This window comes from Hoplias malabaricus, chromosome 14 (assembly GCF_029633855.1).
Source record: "Hoplias malabaricus isolate fHopMal1 chromosome 14, fHopMal1.hap1, whole genome shotgun sequence".
Lineage (NCBI taxonomy): Eukaryota > Metazoa > Chordata > Actinopteri > Characiformes > Erythrinidae > Hoplias > Hoplias malabaricus.
This window is the reverse complement of record NC_089813.1, coordinates 37,540,583-37,561,891: the sequence shown is the minus strand read 5'-3', so window position 1 is coordinate 37,561,891 and position 21,309 is coordinate 37,540,583. Positions and strand designations below refer to the sequence as shown.

Genomic DNA, 21,309 nt, shown 5'->3' with positions numbered 1-21,309 from the left:
CATGGTTTTAATCACCACTTGTTATGGATTTTTTTTAGGAGTAGAGTTTCAATTTCTCCTGTTTCTATTAAAAATACTGTAGCAGTAAGTATAAGGCAGTGATTGAAAATCTAGTCCAATTGAGTTTCCAAAGCCATTCCCCCGGGGTGGCACGGTGGTGCAGCAGGTAGGTGTCGCAGTCCGCAGGTAGGTGTCGCAGGTTCGATTCCTGTTCTGGTTTCCTCCGGGTGACTGTCTGTGAGGAGCGTGGTGTGTTCTCCCTGTGTCTGCGTGGGTTTCCTCTGGGTGACTGTCTGTGAGGAGCGTGGTGTGTTCTCCCTGTGTCTGCGTGGGTTTCCTCCGGGTGACTGTCTGTGAGGAGTGTGATGTGTTCTCCCTGTGTCTGTGTGGGTTTCCTCCGGGTGACTGTCTGTGAGGAGTGTGGTGTGTTCTCCCTGTGTCTGCGTGGGTTTCCTCTGGGTGACTGTCTGTCTGGATGACCAAACACAGGTTGGTAGGTGGATTGGTGACTCAAAAGTAACCGTAGGTGAGTGTGAGTTAATGTGTGTGTGCTGCCCTGTGAAGGACTGGCGTCCTCTCCAGTGTGTGTTCCCGCCTTGTGTCCAATGATTCAAGGTAAGCTCTGGACCCACCATGACCCTGAATTAGATAAGGGTTACAGATAATGGATGGAAGCCACTGCCCCAAAACACAATGTGTACTGCCTGACTACAGCTGGAGGTAGCCCAATTATTCTGATCTAAATTAATGGACGGCTGCATTGATATATTGATTTGTCTTGGGATGTAGAATATTAATAAAAACGTTTAAATGGCTTATTTAAATGGCTGTGTATCTCCTGAAACTTAAATAATTTATGGCTGTTTTTATTGGAAATTACATAAATGATGGGTAGACTGATTACAGCACAGTACTGACGATTGTATTTGGTTGTCACAAGTGTTCACTTTGAATCAACATTTCAAAGCAGCATTAATCATCTTTCTAATATTAACACAGAGCAATAACGCATACGAGCAACTGATTTAAGATAAGAACAGAGAAAAGCCTAATAATTAACAGCAGCCTATACCTTTAAGTCATGACCAGAGAACGAATCATTCAGCACACAACAAAAATGAAGATCTCTAAACCAAAAAAAAAAAAGGAAGCAACAGCCCAACCAGGGTGTGCATCACTACACATGATCTTTTATTAGATTGCATGAATATAGGAAAATTGTCATGCAGGCAAATGTGCAAATTAATATCTATTTTTCTGACAGCAATGAGTTACATCGATCCAAACGAAATGTGTAGAAAGGAGTTACTTTATATCCCACAGTAATATGCTTAAGGATCAAGGTAAAATGTTAGTTCAAATTCAACTCTACATGGAGAACACACCGTATCGGCCTGCACCTTTGTTATACACACATTCATGATACAAAAGTATTTGTGCATTATGTGTGCAAAATCTCATTTTCTTATAAATTTTTTTAAGGTGAAACAAACACCATTGTAAAAATCAAGATAATATAAACACAGTGGACATATTCTCAATTGAAACATGTTTTTTAAAGCAGTGATTAATATTTGGCTATAGTCATGTAATCAGTCGAGTGATTGAGTTTCTAAAATCAGCATACAGAAAAATACAGCTGAGAAATTTGAAGAAAAAACATTATTGACATTTCTCAAGGACACTTTAAGAGTACACACACACACACACACAAGATAGTTATCCCCTACGTTGGTGCTGTTGGGATGGCCGCCCCCGAAGTGGGTCCTGGAAATACTCGAGTTACTGATACATCATCAACTCAACAATCACCACCCATTTTCAGTTAAAGATGAATGTGTAATTTGTGCAAACGCGAACCCTGGATCCTCAGCGATTGATTACCTTTGTGTAGGACTGGAGTGAAGGGCATGTCTCAAGTACCAGAATATTAAAAATCATTTAAAAAAAAAAAAATAATTCATGTCAAAAATCTAATTATACTCAGAAGGATATAAATGACATCGGTGATAACACAAATGATCATCTCAGTTCTGGGTCCACTCCTGAATTCATCAAGTGATCAAGCTCATCCCTCCATGATATAACACACTCTTCTGAATATTGCACTGAAGGTTTTTCTTCTCTTCTGGTAATTTAAAGATTCCTTGCTCATCTCTACTCTTTTAATCTCAACTACACTGTGGACAGCAGGTTAGCACTAACATTGTTAGTCCATGTGATCTCAGTTCTGGGTCCACTCCTGAATTCATCAAGTGATCAAGCTCATCCCTCCATGATATAACACACTCTTCTGAATATTGCACTGAACGTTTTTCTTCTCTTCTGGTAATTTAAAGATTCCTTGCTAATTTCCACTCTTTTAATCTCAACTGCACTGTGGACAGTAGGTTAGCCCTAACATTGTTAGTCCATGTGTTTAAGCCTAAATAATTAAACAAGGCCTTTTTACAAAGAAGGAACTAAATCTATCTCGGTCTGGTGTTAAATAGAAATGATATGCCTTTTAAATAAAGAAAGGATTATTTCTGTTTTACTCTGCTACAGAGAGCTACAGCAAAAGTAAAAGCAAAAGAGGATGATAAACTCCCTCAGAAAGTGACTCCTGAAGATTGTGTGAACTGAACTGACCTCAGCAGTGGACATGACCTCTTCAAACAACATGAGAGAAAACATTCAACGGTCATCGCTGCAATGCCTCACTTCACAAAATCATTCAGTTTTCCCAACCACCCAATTCAAAAACAGTGGTTATGATACTGACAGAGATACTTTTTTTTGCCCTTAAATGGTTTTCCTTTGTACAACATCATACAAAGTCAAAACCACAGCAAAAAAACGAAGTGGCAATCGCTAGCATTTTATCAGCATCGAGAAAAGTATCAGGGATGCACCGACATATTATTAACTTCACCAAACTGCTACAGTATGTGCCACAAAATGCACGTTCCTCGAAAACAGAGAGCTGATGGTCACCAGAGGCGATGGATTCCACTGTCTTTTAGTTATGCGTCCCACTTTGGTGCTGCCGTTTGTCTGTATTTTATAAACTGCGGCTACAGATGGCATGAGCACGCCAGCAGGGACTTTCCTTTCTGCTTCTGGTGTTTTGCTGTATTCTGCCTGTTGTGAGGAATGTTTTCAAGTGGAATCAAACCTGAAGTGGAGAAGTTCTGGGGGCTTTGTACTCAGCATGAGCAGAGATTACAAATCGCTCGCCTAAATGTTCCTCGAAGAAATGGGAAATATTTTCACTCGAGTGAAAACAAGAGGCAAAAGAGAAGAAACATTCACTCTCCATGTCTTACTGTCTTTACCATTACAATTACTTGTAATGTCTTATTCTTCCCAATTTTAGTCATTGTCACTTTAATCCATTAGCTACGACGCCCCCCAAAATCACAAAATGTTATCAACCTGGGCAACATAAACACACGAGATGTGTAATCCCAGCCACTGTTTCTTTTCAAACTACTGCCAACACAACACCAATGAACAGCCAATAATATTTGAAGGAGAACGCTAACTGCACAGATCCACCACATCAGCGAGACACCAGCATTGTTGATTAGCATCGTGCTGAGTGATCGAGAGAGAGAGAGAGAGAGAGAGAGAGAGAGAGAGAGAGAGAGAGAGAGAGAGGCCTCTTTGTTTGTTTGTGTTTGATGGGTTTGACAGTTTTGAGGCACTTTTTTGGTTTTGTTTTATGTGAGAAACATAGTTTAATCTTAATATCAAAGACAAACTGCCCAGGTATTTCAAACATAACAGTTATTTAGCTAAGTCTAGCATATGTAGATTATGAAATAATTATTCTGAATTTTGTGGGTTCTTCTTGTTCAATAAACAAGCAATGTAAATAAAGTGTTTTGTCCAATTTTGTCGCTTTTGAATTTGCAGCCAAAAATATCAGTGCATCCCCAATAGTGGTGGCTAGTTTAGGTTCAGAAATTAAAAATCCTCCACAGGAGTTATTTGTATCTGCTTTTTTATTTCCCACAAACCTGCAGCAGGGGTCCAAGCAGTTGGAACAAAATCCTGTGGTGGATTTTTTCCTTCCTGGCCCCAAATTTTCCACCAGTGATCCTATTAACTATGTTTAAAATAAACAGTATTACCACACACACACATTTGCAGTCACTGATCTGACAGCAGCCCTTTCTTATACACGTCTTTCTCATGCACACACACACACTGCTACCTAGGTGCCAGAAAGTTAGAGAGAATTCTGCAGAGAATTGCAATAACAAGGGATGGAGCAGCTTTCATGGGTGCTTTCATCATCCGCTGCACCTGGAAGAGCTGGCAGCTGCCTCCTTCCTCCCCCCCCTCAACTCCAACACACACACACACACACACACACACACACACACAGGGACGTTAAGCTTCAAACACTCACACAAATGTAATAAAACAGAAAAAAGCACAACACGAAACACAAATTCACAAATGCACATAAATGCATGAAACTCACAGTTTGGGAAGATCCCTAAAGACTACACCTGAACTACCCTTTTTCCTTCATCAATCCCCACCCTCACTCACTCTCACTCTCTCTACCACTCGCTCACCCTCAGCTGGCCCTGAACACGCCTCCGTCACCTGGCACTCAATCACTCCATAAGGCTTTTTTCCTGTTCAGCAGGGAACACATCTCTCTCCTCCCTCTTCTCCTGCTGTTGCTGCTCCCTCTCGTCCTCCACCTCCTCCTTCTCTTCATCCCCGGGGCTCGTTAGACTGCTGTCCTCCCCCAGAATGCTGCACAGCTCGGCCAGACGCTGCTGCATTTTGGGGATTCCCGAGAGCTGTGTCTCCAGCCGGAGTTTCTCGTCCTGAAGAGAAAGGCGAGTTGAGGCGTCCAGCTTTTCAAAACGCCAGCCGCCCTCGCCATCAAACTGCAGCAGGTGTGTGTGGTACTTCCTGGAAAGCAGGAGGAAAGCACAACAGATGTATGGTTAATATCTGTCACTCTTCATCATCATCATCATCACAATAAGAATAATCATCATCACAGAAAATGAAAATGAAAGCTAGCTTTTAAATCCAGCTTTATTTCCCCATCTTCCTTAAATATTAACAATTTAGCACTTTAAAGTTAATATAACAAATTAATAAATAATTAATATTCATTCTTTTGTTGATAATAATAAAAAATAAACATTGTCTAACAATAATATAATATATAATAAATAGATAATATTTTTACTCTATTTCTTAATAAATTATTTATATAGGGACATTCATTAATTAATCCATTCATTATCTGTAACCCTTATCCAGTTCAGGGTTGCGGTGGGTCCAGAGCCTACCTGGAATCATTGGGCGCAAGGTGGGAATACACCCTGGAGGGGGCGCCAGTCCTTCACAGGGCAACACAGACACTCACACCTACGGTCACTTTTGAGTTGCCAATCCACCTACCAACGTGTGTTTTTGGACTGTGGGAGGAAACCAGAACACCCGGAGGAAACCCACACAGACACAGAGAGAACACACCACACTCCTCACAGACAGTCACCTGGAGGACACCCATGCAGACACAGAGAGAACACACCACACTCTTCACAGACAGTCACCCGGAGGAAACCCACGCAGACACAGAGAGAACACACCACACTCCTCACAGACAGTCACCCGGAGGAAACCCACGCAGACACAGAGAGAACACACCACACTCCTCACAGACAGTCACCCGGAGGAAACCCACGCAGACACAGAGAGAACACACCACACTCTTCATAGACAGTCACCCGGAGGAAACCCACACAGACACAGGGAGAACACACCACACTCCTCACAGACAGTCACCCGGAGGAAACCCACACAGACACAGGGAGAACACACCACACTCCTCACAGACAGTCACCCGGAGCGGGAATCGAACCCACAACCTCCAGTTGACTGCGACACCTACCTGCTGCGCCACCGTGCCGCCCGTTATATAGGGACATATATATATTAATAATTTTTAATAATACAGCACCTCCACAAGACAAAAAAGCTGCCTTCATAAAGTTATTGCAACTTGACCCAGACTACATTCACCTTTTCCACCGGCTGTAAACTGCAGGTCCCTTGCTGTGTGGTCACATGACTAACAGACTCACCACAGAGATGGACGGTGTGTAATTGAGAGAAGTGCAATCCCAGCATCCTTTGCAGCTTCAAAGATTTTGCCCTCCACGTCGATGCTGACAGCGCTGGTGCACTCATCCAGGAGAGCATATTTAGGCCTGTGACAAACCGGTCAGACAGTCAACATAAATCATGTGACCTCTCTCATATAAAACACCGTGTGAGAGTGGCTCAGGACCAGGGGGTATACCACAAAGCAGGATTTCACAGTTAGCTCAAAGTCCCATAGGATTGTCTTTCAGCTCTTGTCCTATTGGACAGGTTTGCCTTTGGGCTTAAGGCTAACTCAGAAACACTGTTTTTGGAACACCCCAATCGTATGTGTTTTGACAATCAACAGAATTTAAAACGGTCCAAGACAGGATTTAAAAAAAAACAAAGAAAACAGCAATTTCTCAGTGTTTGGTTTGTGGGCAGAGTCCCTCCGTGTGTCGAGGAGCGTTGTTTTTGTAAGCACGAAGTAAGCTCTGAAATTAGTTGGTCTTTTAATTCAAAAAGTGTAAACACATTTACTGTGGCTTTGAACGAAGCTTAATTTGTTATGCAGCTGTTGAAATATATTACTTGTGGTAAAACATCCTGGCCATCCCCATTCTCTGCTTCTCGCCTCCAGACAAAACATCCTTCCAGTCGCTTTCTGCGTCCCAACCTAACAACACACCAAGCACCAAGAAGATTCAACAGTGTTACTGTCATATGAGCAGTGTACCTCTGTTACACTAAACAATGACAACATTATTTTACATTCCCTTCCCTTTCAGCTAAGAAAAGAATTAATACGAATATATAAACACAAAAATAAGAAATAAAACAAGAAACAATAAAAAACGAGAGTCGAGGGGGTCCTCGACTTACGACGTTGATCCGTTCCTACGTCGCGTCGTAAACCGATTTTCGGTGTAAGTCGGAACATACGTATGTACTGTACATAAATAACATACTGTAAGCACTTATCCTGTCCTAACACCTATCCTCCTCGGTCCCGAGCCGCGTAACCGTGTATACTTCCGCCGCGCCACGTACACCAAACACGAAGTTCACGTTACGACGTTTACGACGCAAAACCACTTACGTAGAAACAAGGCTTTATACAGTAAATGGGAGATGTGTCGTAACCACAAAACATCGTAACTCAGGACTGACGTAACCCGAGGACCTCCTGTATTAATGAATTATCAACCACCTCAGTGAAGATACAAATCATTTGACAGTAACCTACAGTTCTGCAAAGTTATATCATACTAAACTAAGGGAAAAGCAGTGAGATTATAACATGAAAGCAGACTAGGTGAATATTAACTATAAAAAATGCAATTAAAGTCTAATTAAATTATTTTTCATAATCAATTAATAATTAAACCTGATGCAGTTCTTTTACCAATGTTTTCTCTGATGAATATCTAATTAAATAAAAAAGGAAGGATGCTTATTATCTAACAATTTGTGAGCTGACCCTAAGAGCAGGTAAATGCCACTACTGAAAAATCACTACAGCACAACTGGAGCTGGATTAGCTTTACCAGTGGAAGATATGTAATGCTATGTGTCATAGCCCAGAAGTGACTGTGTTATATCAGAGCACATAGTCACTAGCAGTAACAACACCGCTGTGTAAACTGGGAGGATTTAATATTCCATTAACATGACTATTATTGAGGGCGCTCTGCGTTCAGCCCATTACAAAAGACGATTCAGTCCGCAGTTTTTACTTTCAGACTGTAGAAATGAAACAGTGCACATTCGTATTGAATTTTTATGATACTGTAAAAACTGCACACACAGCTGACTCATACTAGATAAAAAAAACTCTGACTGTAAAAGCTTCACACGCTTCAAATTAATCCCGGACCAACATAACTCCACAACACTAAACCTAACCACATTCGCAGATTCATACGGTATTAAAGTCAGTGCTTAGGAACTACAGAACCATCGCCCACTATCCAGTTCATCCGTGAAATATGTTTCATTCTAAACGTGCGAGCTCACCTCCCTCTCTCTCCAGGATGTAAAGGAGGTTGACAGTGCGGAGGATTCCCTCCAGCTGCTGGTCAGTGAAGCCCTTCTGCTTCATCTCCTGAGCCGTGTCAGGGTAAATCACCTGGTCCCGCAAAGTGCCCACTGACATATATGGCCTACAGAGATATATACAAGGGGTGTTTAATAAGTTCTCTAATAGGTATGAAATAAAACACATTTTACATTTGTTATATATTTATTTTAGGCAGCACCGTGGTGCAGCAGGTAGTTGTCGCAGTCACACAGCTGCAGGGACCTGGAGGTTGTGTTCCTGCTCTGGGTGACTGTCTGTGAGGAGTGTGGTGTGTTCTCCCTGTGTCTGCGTGGGTTTCCTCTGGGTGACTGTCTGTGAGGAGTGTGGTGTGTTCTCCCTGTGTCTGTGTGGGTTTCCTCCGGGTGACTGTCTGTGAGGAGTGTGGTGTGTTCTCCCTGTGTCTGCGTGGGTTTCCTCTGGGTGACTATCTGTGAGAAGTGTGGTGTGTTCTCCCTGTGTCTGCGTGGGTTTCCTCCGGGTGACTGTCTGTGAAGAGTGTGGTGTGTTCTCCCTGTGTCTGCATGGGTTTCCTCCGGGTGACTGTCTGTGAGGTGTCTTCCGGGGGCTCCGGTTTCCTCCCATGGTCCAAAAAAACACATGTTGATAGGTGGATTGATGTCTCAAAAAGTGTCCCTAGGTGTGAGTGTGTAAGTGAATGTGTGTTTCGCCCTCTGAAGTATCGGCGCCCCCTCCGGGTAGGCTCCGGACCCACTGCTAGTGTATTCCCACTCTAAATGGAAATTAGCTGTTCAAGTCCCTAAAAAAACTCTTTACTAGAAACAAAGTAATCTATCAATATCATTAGAAAATTGCTTTCCACAGAGAGTTTTCTTCAATTTTAGGAATAAGTAAAATACTCTGGGCTGATTCAAGCTGTAGGGTGGAGCTCTAATGTCCTGGAATCCACATCTACGCACAGTGTAATGTCAATTGTCATCAACAAACATGCGTTACTCAGAATGGTTTAGTTTTTATAGTGATTGCAAAAAAAACTAATGATTGAAATGAACTAATGATTTCTTTATATCCCTACAGACGTATACGAAAGCTAATAAAATCATACAGAGAACTTACCGAATTCCCCACTTATATGAAATACCAAGGAACGAAACCAGGAAATGAATCTTCAGTAGAATTCTATTTAAAATGTAGGTTCATCACAAACCTATTGGTTTTTATTCAGCTGCTTTTCTACTGACATTATTCATAATCAACCATCACTGGAGTGAACACTCAAATAAAAGCTAATAAGTCCCCCCCCCTTGTACCTGTCACTCATTTACAAATGCTTTTAATTTATGGCACATATGATCAAAACTGATACATGATACCATGTATATGATAAAATGTTTTTTTTTTTCCTAAACTAGCCCATCCCACTTCAACAGTCTCGCAATAACAATGCGCATGGATGTTCGCTGACCTGTGATGGGCCCGAGCGAACTACAGCTGTTGGGCTTAATTGAAGTATTGTTCCTATTCTGCTGCTGCCGCTAGTGTAATCTCTTTCACTTGTTCAATGAGGCTCTCGCGTCAAACACGAGCACTGCAGGGCCATCTGGACCCACTGCTTTCAGAACCCGCTCTCCTTATTAATCACCAAACTCATCAACGCTAATTAGCTTAGCAGGGCATGAAATGAGAATGAACGCAGGCCCTTTTTCTCTCACTCTCTTACACACACTCTCTCTTTCATACACAAACACACACACGTTTAACTTCTAAGCAGATGGGGGTCATTTTAGTGGTTAAATAAAATTAAACCCAAAGTAGCACCCATGCTGTACAACCAGCTTTTCAAACTACAAGTCAAATCCCTTACGGAGAGAAACATTAACATGTCACTTGTAACTATCCCCACCCAATTTCGGTGGTATTAGTATTAATTAATTAACTCAATAATCTTCAAACTCATTACAGTTAATAATTACTCAATTTACTCACTTAATTAATATAGCATTGTTATATAATTGTATGTCACTATAATAAGTTACACTATTCCTGTCCCTGTCTTCTCAGGGTTTGCTGTTCTTTTTACATTCTGTACCTCTGAGGGATGTAGAACATGTGTTGAGGCGGAGGTTTGTAGAGGACGCCGCTGTAGACGGGCCAAAGGCCGCTCAGGATCCGGAACAAGGAGCTCTTTCCACAGCCGTTCGGCCCTGTGATTAACAGGTGCATTCCTTCATCCACCTGGGAGATGCATGTGAACACATCCACATGGATCCCAAGAGACAGAGCAATACACATGAGCAGACAAAAAAAATTAGATAATTATGTACACAATGAGCACTGAGTGAGTGACAAGAAGAACTGGCCAGTAAACCCATAACTCCAGTTTCAACAGACACTTATATGCTCCTACCTAAAAAATCCCTACTCACCGAAAAGCCACTAGCCACAGTGTAGTGTTAAAGACATCTTCAAGGTCCTATAATGCTTGACGCCTACATATGCCAAAGTTCCTTTGAGCTGCTTCAGCTGGCATTGACATGAATATTTATCAAACCTGCACAGATATAGGAGGCCAGGCCTCCTCACCTACAAATCTGTCAGCACTGCAACTTTATAGTTTAGCGCTGTAAGGACGTACATTTACAGCACCAATGTGTTCAGCAAGAACAGCCTTTATATCGCAGTAAAAGAGGTTTACTGCTGGTGAGTGTGACAAGCACATCGTACGTGGTGAGAGACACTTCTATATGTTAAAAAAACCACAAGTCCTTTCAAGAAGGACTCAAGTCCAGACTTGAGAAGACAAAACAAAACAATGAATCACTATAATTCCTAATTTTAGAAGTATTCACATTTGCTGCTTAAAAAACACCCCAACACTGGGTGGGATACAGGATGTAATTTTAGAGGCAATTTAGAGGCATCAGGGTTCAGCACCATTTTACTGTGAGACTGAATGTAAGTGCACAGCAGTTGAAAACAAGTATTACATTCCAGGGACTAGTAGATTCAGTACAAGAAAACGATGTGAAACTCCCTCATTCTCCGTTCCAATTACAGCAGTGTCACTATCTGTCCAGCTGACAGAAACTTTTGTTCTGGAAATTGCTGAACATGGTTTGACAGACTTCTCCTACACTATTCCCTGAATAGGGGGAGACATGGTTGCTCTGCTGTTAAAGACAGTCTCAGGGGGCATTATGGGAAACAGCTATTGAGTCATGGGGTGCCACATGACTGCTTGATGAAAGCAGTGGGAGGGCATTAGTGGAGGGGTCTCCTCAGTGCCTCGGCGGAGCGGCACGTCATCGAGGGTGCGCTGTCTCTGAGTGTGGAGCTGATGGCAGAGAGGAATAATCAACACATTGTTCCTGGCAAAGCGGCAGGGAGTCGGGGGCATCGGGCCATAGAGCGCACAACCCGTTTCCCAGAATTTAACAGGAAACATGAATTAATCATGAGGGGTCTGCTGCAAAACAGACTTACATCAGATGCACAGACAGCCAGACTGCAAAGAATAAAGAGCGATGCTGAGTTCAGACTTTTTTTGTTAAGCCTTTGGGGTTTTCAAATCTGACGCAACCCCGAAACCAGGTTTATATTCGAGAGTTACAGGAATACGGTAGTCAAAGACAGGTTACGTTTTTAAGAAACTCGGTGCTGACCAATTCCATGATGTTTGGGTTTCATTTAGCTTCCAATAGAGATGCTGGGAAGGCAAATAACTCCACACACAAACAATAGTAGGATACAGGACAGCGCCCTTTCTAATGAAAGCAGACATTAGCATCAAGGCTGAAAAGATTTTTCACAATGCATTAATAACAGGTTAACACTAAATTATTAATTGCACTAATGCGGTTAACACATTTCCCAAGTCCTACCCTTTGAACCATCTGTACTTGACTTCCATCCAGGCTGGAGCCCAGCTGCTCCCAAACTGTATCATGTAAAAGAATCCTTGTGTGTTGCCAGGTCTTTCTACCAGTTTTAAATCATTTTAAATGCGAGCAATCGTTTCCCCTCAAGACCCTACATTGTAATAAAAACCTACAAATAATAAAGCACCTCTAGAACACCCCAAAATCTATATGTGATGTGATATATACACCACTCACATGGAAAATCCTGCCTCTGATATTCTCATTGCACATCGACAGTGTTGTTGTTCTGTCATTGTGTACTTAATGTAACCTTTGCGTTTTTCAACCTGCCTTATAGCCCATATATAACAGTGTAATCCAGGGGTGTACTCTGCAAGGTAAACTCCAAGCGTGTTCCGTTATATTATATGGAAACTGTCATTAAAAATATTATAAGTATAAGAGTTAAGCTCTTGAATATTTCTTTGTAAGTTAAAGGCTTAATCTTTAAAAAAAGTCCCTTCAATCTTGCAGTTTTTCAAAGCTTTTATCCATGTGTTTGGTAATAAACAGAAATAATGAAGGCTTATCATTATACAAACCGCTTTATGAGGCCACTTATCAATTTTAACTTATCTTTGTTGATATACTGTCACAGTTCTTTGAACTGTCTGAACGCCTGTCTGAAGAGCATATCAGAAAGGTGTCAAAAAAAGATCTGAAACGAGATTCAAAATCAAAACTGCATCAAAGTGTAAACACGGTTTTCTCCCCTTTTTCACCGCCATGACACGTGGGATATAATTCAATCTGCATAAGTAAGAACTGCATGTCAGATTTGTTAAAGTGATGTGTTTAAACAGCGGAGATGCTCTTGTTAAGCGCCGACAAGTTTGAAATGTTTGACCCAGAGTTAAAGAGTTAAGAAGTTCATAGAACAATGTCCGATAATGCCTCACAGTTGTGTAATCCTTCTGATACTCATAACATTGGCAAAGGCCACAGAAAACTGGACCAATCCCCAGACAGAAATCAGAAAAGATAACACAGATCAATAAACAACATACTACACAAAAACCTGACTTATGACTTGTGCAAATATCAAGCTGAGAATGGCATGCTACACAGCTGCAGTGAATAGACTGCACCCAAACACACTGAAATAACCTGTAATAAAACACCAATTTGTTCAAACATCTAAAACAGGGCCAGAGGAACTTACACATTGCTATTTCACTGTATACAACACTCATCTACTGTCTTCGAAGCTAAACACTCCAAGTTCCTACGTGTGCTTCAGTGAAGGATTCTGCATCAATCAGAGCGTGTATTTACAGGTACATTGTCCAAAACTAAAGTGCTAATAAATAAAATGTTAATAAATAATAACTAGGGGTGGGATTTGATTAAAAAAATTAATCGAATTAATTAGAAGCTTTGTATTGATTAATTAATCAAAATCAATAACATTTTAATCACATTTCAATATTTAGCATGAGAAATATTGATTTAAGTTTGGTTGATGAATGAACCCCGACATGTGGTCGAGTGTTGAGTGGCGACACTGTTTGCGTCACAGTGATCCCTCGCTACTTCGCGGTTCATCTTTCGTGGATTCGCTACTTTGCGGGGTTTTTTCAAGGGGCTTTTTTATTATTCACATGTGTTAGACTAGGCCTGTAGGTGACAAAATATATAATTTACAAGTGTTTCTTACGTACAGTACATGTGCTGTTCACGTCCACATCCGAGTAAAATTTACTGACACTAAATCACAGCTTAGGAATGACTATTAAAGAAACTGGTAGGATATCACATGTAGTTCCAGCTGAAAAACATTATAGAACGACTGTTTAATGCAAAGGGTTGGTTTTAAAAGTCCAAATACTCGTTAAATATATTTTAAAAAATCTTTCCTCTACTTCACGGAAGTTCGTTTTTCGTGGGTGGTCTTGGAACGCATCCCCTGCGAAAAACGAGGGATCACTGAACTGTTAACGATACTGACCTGCGCTAGCCCCAACATGTTTTGCGTTGAGGTGGTAACAAACGGTGGAAGTGCTCCTGTGATAAACAAACTCCTTTCTGCATAAAGTGCAAATAACAACATTTCTGTTTGTACTTCCATCGGGAAGTTTCTTGTATTTAAATTTCCCATCCACCAGCGTAGTCTCTTCCGTCATCTCCATCATGTTCATCACATGGTGTGTCGTTATAAACTGTACGCCTGGAACTCATGCACTGAGAAACTTTCCACGGTGCAAGATGTGATTAAAACGCGTTAAATATTTTATTTCGTTATTTTCCCCGTAATTAATTAATCAAAATTAACGCATTAAAGTCCCACCCCTAATAATAAATAACATCAATAGAGACATGGAAATTCAGTCCTAGTTCTTACCTTTGGAATAAATCTGTTTTATTATAATGACAAGAAAACCCAGCAATGCAGGTGTGTACCTTGATGTTGAGGCTGGACACTACCACATCACCTGTAGGTGTTATAATGGGCAGGTTCTCACACCTGATGCCTTGCTCGACATCAATCACTTGACCTGCACGCAAAGTGATAAAAGCTAGGGATTAGGCTTTTCACCCTTTGAAGCTAAACACGTGTGTCAGACTGGGGTCCTGGAGGGCCATGAACCTGCAGAGATCAACGTTTTCCCTCTTCTAAAGCCGCAGTCATGACAACTGAGAGCTCAGACTCAGAGCTTCCTATGTCACATCTGGCTGCTGTAGATTTACACACAAAGAACCTTTAAGAATTTCACACTGGAATACAAGAGTTGCTTGTTTTGTGCTTCAATTATTTTAAAAACTGGATGTATCTCATAGCATACACTGCTAATGTAGTGGCAAATTATACGAAAGCACATTTGATCTTAAAGAGAACAGCTTAACCTTGCAATTATTCAAGTGTTCTGTTCTCCTGCACAAATATGTTACTGCATCTCCAGCCTGTTCTATACCTCTACAAAACCTCTACAAATGTGCATCACAAGAGCTGATTACATTGATCTTTCCTACTCACAAATCTGAAATGTCCAAGTCCCCACTTGGTCATGAATGCAGAATAACACAGATCATAAAGGCACCACTGCTAAGCTGATGAGTTGAATCAGCTGTGTTAAATGAGGCATAATGTGGCCCCTCAGGACTGGAGTCTGACACCTGTGCTATAGCTCACGTCTCAGCTTATCGGCTCACAGCACATACAAAACACAAGGCATTAACCTTAACATTAACCTTCTGATTTTTCCCTTCAATAGTATTTCTTAGAAATGTTAATGAATTAATTACTATGACACTAATGTGCAGTCATGAGAGAGAGAAAGCAGAAGAAATTGTAAGAATAGAAAACCGTGTGTGAAAATCATATAAAATATAAAATGTATAACGCTGATTTGACAAAAACATAGGTCTAACTGTGAGGTTTCTGAAGATGGATGAGTACTGCTGAGTCTATACACACCTCTAATGTGCAGGGGTCCTTCCACTCTCATACCGTGTTTAACTTCTCGTGATCCCCCTCGTGTCCCTTTGCCCTGAGTCTCCTCCACAGAGCGTCGATACACTCCAATACGCACCTCCTCAAAGACGTCAAACATCTCGTACACGCGTGCAGTGTAGCCGGCCAGCTCCGTCACCTGGGGGAGCCCAGAGGAGAGAGGGCAAACACAAGTAGAAGCGAGGTTATAAACAAAGACATAAAGGTGATAGAGGCCTGATGTGCTGGATAAAAGCATTATTAAAATGTACATACGTATTTATATATACATATTTCATTCATTCATTATCTGTAACCCTTATCCAAGTTCAGGGTCGTGGTGGGTCCAGAGTCTGCCTGGAATCATGGGGAGCAAGGCAGGAATACACCCTGGAGGGGGCGCCAGTCCTTCACAGGGCAACACACACTCACACACTCGGACACTTTTGAGTCGCTAATCCACCTACCAACGTGTGTTTTTGGACTGTGTGTTTCCGGAGCACCCGGAGGAAACCCACACGGACACAGGAATAACACACCACACTTTTCACAGACAGTCACCAGGAGGAAACCCACGCAGACACAGGGAGAACACACCACACTCCTCACAGACAGTCACCCGGAGGAAACCCACGCAGACACAGGGAGAACACACCACACTCCTCACAGACAGTCACCTGGAGGAAACCCACGCAGACACAGAGAGAACACACCACACTCCTCACAGACAGTCGCCCGGAGGAAACCCACGCAGACACAGAGAGAACACACCACACTCCTCACAGACAGTCACCCGGAGCGGGAATCGAACCCACAACTTCCAGGTCCCTGGAGCTGTGTGACTGCGACACTACCTGCTGCGCCACCGTGCCGCCCCCTACATATTTCATGTGCTTCAATTTTTTCCATCAATCATTCCTGTTGGTTGTTTCATGCATAAGTGTAGAATAAGCCGATACTTTCCTTAAATATGCGAAGGCTAAAAGGGGGATATGTGTAAATACGTTTGTGTTGTGTAAAGAAAACACAAACACAGTGATTTTCAATTAAAAAAAAGAAACGTGCATGATATGGTGCCTTTATTAAGTGTACACAAGAAAAAAAAATGCAATCACTGACTCTCAATTATTCTGAATTAACCACAATTCTCCAAAAACACTTATGACATTAAACCCTTGGTATCACTAGCATTGAATTTACAGATATGAGTGCTGTTTTTGTAAAATTATCTTAGCTAATACAACTTCTATAACACCACTCACCATCCTTTAGTAATGGCACCAATATGGATTCACACATTCACGGGTATAGGCAGAACTAAAGCTGTTTCTAACCTCCTTGTAGGAGCTCATAATCCTCTCTACAGCATCAGCTCCTGCGTTCAGAAGGTTCCTGGCGGTGGTGAAGGCCTCTGTCCGCTCACTCACCAGATCCTCCTCCTTCATCACCATCGCCGCCTGCTTCACATCCTCCGAGTCTGAAAACAAAACAACAATACATAAATAAAAAGCAAAAAGGGAAAAAAGCATGAAAGGAGGTTTAATCCCATAGTGGAGGAGTACTGAGCACAACGATCAAAAGCCAGATCAAAAGTGTGTGTGTCTATTTCCATGTCTATAAGCCTCAAAAGTACATACAGAGAAAAACAGAAAAAGGGCTTTGTGAATGTTGTTTTCAACATCTAGAAATATAGGGAGCACATTGACAAAATATAGACGTGTACATGTACATAGTTCATTGTATATGCATTGGTATCTGAAACTGACATGTTGCTAAAATTGTGTAGAACATTAAGGCTCTGTATGACACACTGTAAAGGGAGTAAGAACTGAATTGTGTGAACTGTGCCATGTTCAAAGACCTAGTAGGGGCCTTACCGTGTGTTTATACGTCAAATATTCCTTTTCGTTATCACAGATGTTACAAGGATTCACATTGTTTTTACTTTCCAGGACAAATTCCATGATTTTGTAGGAGGCTGCACTATGTGATGTCCCTCTAAACACTCCGTAAGTTTTTTCATAAATCACTACACCATGTTAGAACATGTCGTACCCCGTTCAGAGTATCCCGTGGCAGTGATGATGGGTACAGCGACCATGACGAGGCCCGAGGCGCTCCACAGGTATTTCATAAGGAACTGCTCGAGCATGACATACCACAGGCGTTTGAAGAGGATCAGGTTGATTTGCGAGCGCAGGGCGTTGTAGCTCCGCTGCAGCTGCGACATCTCCACCTACGCAGAGCACCCAAACACAAGCGCGCACACAAACGTGCACACACATACACACACACACACACACAGCAAGAGAGCATCAAACTGAGGGAAGGGGAATGAGCCTACTCACAACTGGACGCTTCAGTTATCAGCTCCTCCCTTGACCTTGAGTGTAGTTTATAGGCTAACTTTTGCTTTGATGCGTTTTTATTAGTGAAACCTGTTCTTGTAACTGAATCCCAGTTCTGACTTTCCATGTGCTTTAAAAGGCAGTGACCATTGTATCGATGCTGAGAACTTAGGGTATGACCGGCACGACACAAATATCTGCCCCAATTCCAGGGCTTTCCCTTTGTCCCACACCACATGATGTTTCTTTGCACTAGGAATAGCAACTATTGCCTAAGCACATGACCTGGGTTACACCGCCCCTGTTTGTATAGGGGCCCCTGCTATATACTTTTAATTTGCTCAAATGAACAAACATTAAATGTGTGTGTGCTCCATTTTAGGATCTGTAGGTATAGACCAGTCAAATAAACAAAACTAAATGCTTATTTGACGTGTTAACACTGCACAAGTCATTTAAATTGTGTAAATATTGTTTTTGTTTTGCATCCAAGAAACCTAAAGCAAACTTCAGTGGGTTCAATTTTAGAATATCCTGCAGGAACCCTTCACTGGCTGCTTGTGCATATTACCTTTAACTGCATCTAAATTATAGCACTGTATGATAAATATATGTTAAATACTTTAAGTATTGGCATTCACCTTGATATCTGAATTGTGACCAATCGACCACAGTAGGTTTAAGGGGAAAAAAATGGGTTTATTTTCATTTAACACCAAACTTTTCCTTTAAAACCACTGAAAGTCATCGGGGGATCCAACATCAACAACCCACAGCAATTCCATTACCTTGTGACCACCATAGAAGGCGATCTCCTCAGAGTTGGCGATGATCCGGGAGTGCATGTACCTCAGGTCCCCTTTCCTCTTGGCCTCCTCAGCCACCAGCTTGCCAAAGCGAGGTGAGAATGCCCTCAGGATTTTGGCGGTGAGGGCCACCACGATACCAGCGATGGCTGAGGGCCAGGTGGTGTTAGCACCCTTAGACTCAGCTGCCTTCAGGAGAGTGTAGCAGGTCATGATCACATCCAGGATGGGCTTTGTAAGGTTGGAGTATAAGTGAGCCACGGAGCCGGCGAACATCACCATGTCCTCTGTCAAAGACTGGTCAGGGTTGGCCAGCCTTCCGTCCATATTACTGACACGGTAGTAGGTTTGGTTGCTGAAATAGAGGTGGTAGGCATGGGTCACCAGTCGGGTGCGGAAGGCCAGGCTTAGCTGACCTTCTAAGTAACGAATAGCACTGTTCACAAAGGTAGCAGGAATGGCAATGAGCAGCCATTTCGTCAGCTCCCATACAAAGGCCTGGGGGTCTTTCTTGACTATGGTTTTCACTATTTTACCATCCAAGTTTGCCACATAAATGGACAGAAATGTGCGTGAAATCAGGGCCACTGAGTGGAAGCCAAGAAGCCCAAGCTCTTTGCAGAACAGCCGGGGGAAAAGGATGCCAAGCAAGTGGCCCAGGCGCTCCAGAAACTCGCGGTTAACTGCAGGCGAATTCCTCTTCTTCTTTCGCCTCTCTGTCACTTCCAGAGGCTCTCCGTTTGTGTGCGGCAAGTGCGGACTAGAGGTCTTTCGTTTGAGCTTTCCAGACACATACGGGTAAAGTTTTTTCACCCCATAAGCAGCGACAAGTAGAAAAATGGCTTTTCTCACCACAGAAGGCCTCTTCAGCTGAGAGGGCAGTTTTGAATAAACTACAGACATGTTGTTGCTATGGGTTTTTGTTGCTGGCACTTGGGAGTCTGTTTAGAGGAGGTTGTGCAACGTATCCCGACGCATACTAATGAACCAGGATGTGCAGTGGTACTGATACAGAGCACTGCTTTTACAAATAACTACTAAAAGCCGTTTGGCTGCTACTGATGCCCCCTTGTGGACACCTATTCACCTGCTAAACGTGACTGACCGGTCCATAAGATGCTTTAAATGAGAGATTTTTTTTCCTGCATCCAGACACTAAAGCAAGGACAGCTACGTTGTAAACTATCCAGTGTAATGTAAATGAGCCGTTTACATTACATTAACTTTTGTTAATTTTGTAACAAAACCCAAAGCTGTAAAGTTATTTCACAGTGTACTAATGTAGCATAGCAAATGTTACAAGTCTATATCTTTCACACAAGTATGTTGGTATGTTTTTATAATGTCTAAAAAGAACATTAAACGATTGTCATTACCCCCTGCGGGATTTTAAGATATATTTAAGTTACTTCACAACTCGTTAAGTTGACTAGTTCTCTAAAAGTACAGAAGAGCCAACGTTATGTAAGTAGCAGCTATTTATGCGGTAAAATATTCTAGTTTACTAGTTTTCGAGCTGAGGTAGACGGTGACGAGCGTCATAAACTTTAAGTCCAGCTGCCCGTGAGCTAGCTAGCAGTTCTATAGGAAATAAGTATGAGGAAGGCTAAGCTAAGCTAGCTAGCTAATACTGAACGGAGACGAGGAAGAAAGTGTAGCCTATACGCACCAAGTTACGGCAGTACAACTACAGACAGTAAAGATACAGCCAAACTGTACATTACACGCAAGTTTAGTTCGCTACCTGAGCCGCCCAGCAGCATTTATTCGCGCCAACAGCCGAATTACGAATAAAGGTTATAGCTAACGTTAAAGGTTCAAGTTACTGCGGATGGGAACTTCCTCCAAACAGCCGCTGTAAAAGTTGCCGCTATATATGCTTCCTTATGTCTTCTATCTTATCGCCTTCGTGATGTTGGTCCCAAAGCGGCTAAAGATCATCCTCAGGAGTTATTTTGACCACCGCCGGCTGTGATAAAAGATGTGCGGTGAAAGTCTTTCTTCGGTTTCCATGTTAGAGCTGCCCTCCCCCTGAGTCTCAGTGTAAATCCATGTGTTTACACCGGGCTCGTTGCCTGAGGGTCACACTACGCCGTTGCTGCCCAATAGAAACAGGAGCACAGCGACCTGCCTACCAGCCAAAGTACTGCTACACCTGCATTAAAGTGGCCTTCTGTCGATCCTCTCGATCCACTGGGTAATAAACTCCCTGAACTCTGGTCCAGTTCACTTTTTCAGTCCCTGTTCCCCAGTCAACCCACTGCACTTCAGTACCGTCCTCTGTTCTTCATGGATTACAGCAAACATGCCCCAATCTAAATGTAATATAATAATAATAATCCAGAATATTACAGGTTAGGTTCTAAATGCATTTATTACACTGAAAAAAGTACACTTTCTGTTTACTATTTTTTTCAAATTGTAAATCTGGATATAGATTATTAAATTTCATGCAACCCTTTGATATGACAATATTACTACTACTACTGCTACTACTGTTCACAGGACCACAATATTAGTAGTTTATTTGGTCACCATATCATTTAGAACTATTGGGTAGTTTGACAGTCTCTGAAAGAAAAGCTTTTACTCTTTTGGTAAGGTTTAATTCAAATTTTGGAACAATTCTGTAAGATTTGATTGTATTCAGCCACATAAA

The 21,309-nt window shown here is 42.0% G+C and overlaps 1 protein-coding gene across 2 annotated transcripts; it reads right to left on the bottom strand.

The window, feature by feature from the left end:
• Nucleotides 1-892: 892 nt before the first annotated feature.
• On the bottom strand, nucleotides 893-20,712 carry abcd1 (ATP-binding cassette, sub-family D (ALD), member 1). Of its 2 annotated transcripts, XM_066643586.1 has the most exons (10): nucleotides 18,633-20,712; nucleotides 17,552-17,732; nucleotides 16,831-16,973; nucleotides 15,482-15,656; nucleotides 14,467-14,561; nucleotides 10,236-10,381; nucleotides 8,125-8,270; nucleotides 6,700-6,784; nucleotides 6,108-6,233; nucleotides 893-4,920 (listed from the first exon to the last, which is right to left on the bottom strand). In XM_066643586.1, the coding sequence occupies exons 1-10, from the start codon at nucleotides 19,551-19,553 to the stop codon at nucleotides 4,614-4,616; spliced, it is 2,325 nt and encodes a 774-aa protein (XP_066499683.1). In that variant the 5' UTR covers nucleotides 19,554-20,712; the 3' UTR covers nucleotides 893-4,613. The 2 variants fall into 2 exon arrangements, with proteins under 2 accessions (XP_066499683.1, XP_066499684.1); XM_066643587.1 differs by lacking the exons at nucleotides 16,831-16,973; nucleotides 17,552-17,732; nucleotides 18,633-20,712 and adding an exon at nucleotides 15,964-16,095.
• Nucleotides 20,713-21,309: the final 597 nt, after the last annotated feature.

Bases quoted from the DNA above. Each gene is read 5' to 3' on its own strand.
- abcd1 (XM_066643586.1), bottom strand. From the start codon at position 19,553: ATGTCTGTAGTTTATTCAAAACTGCCCTCTCAGCTGAAGAGGCCTTCT. The intron at 10,382-14,466 runs GTACACACCTGC...TGCATCTCCCAG, and splicing joins TGTCCAGCCTCAACATCAAG to GTGGATGAAGGAATGCACCT. The intron at 6,785-8,124 runs GTGAGCTCGCAC...GTGTGTTGTTAG, and splicing joins CATCCTGGAGAGAGAGGGAG to GTTGGGACGCAGAAAGCGAC.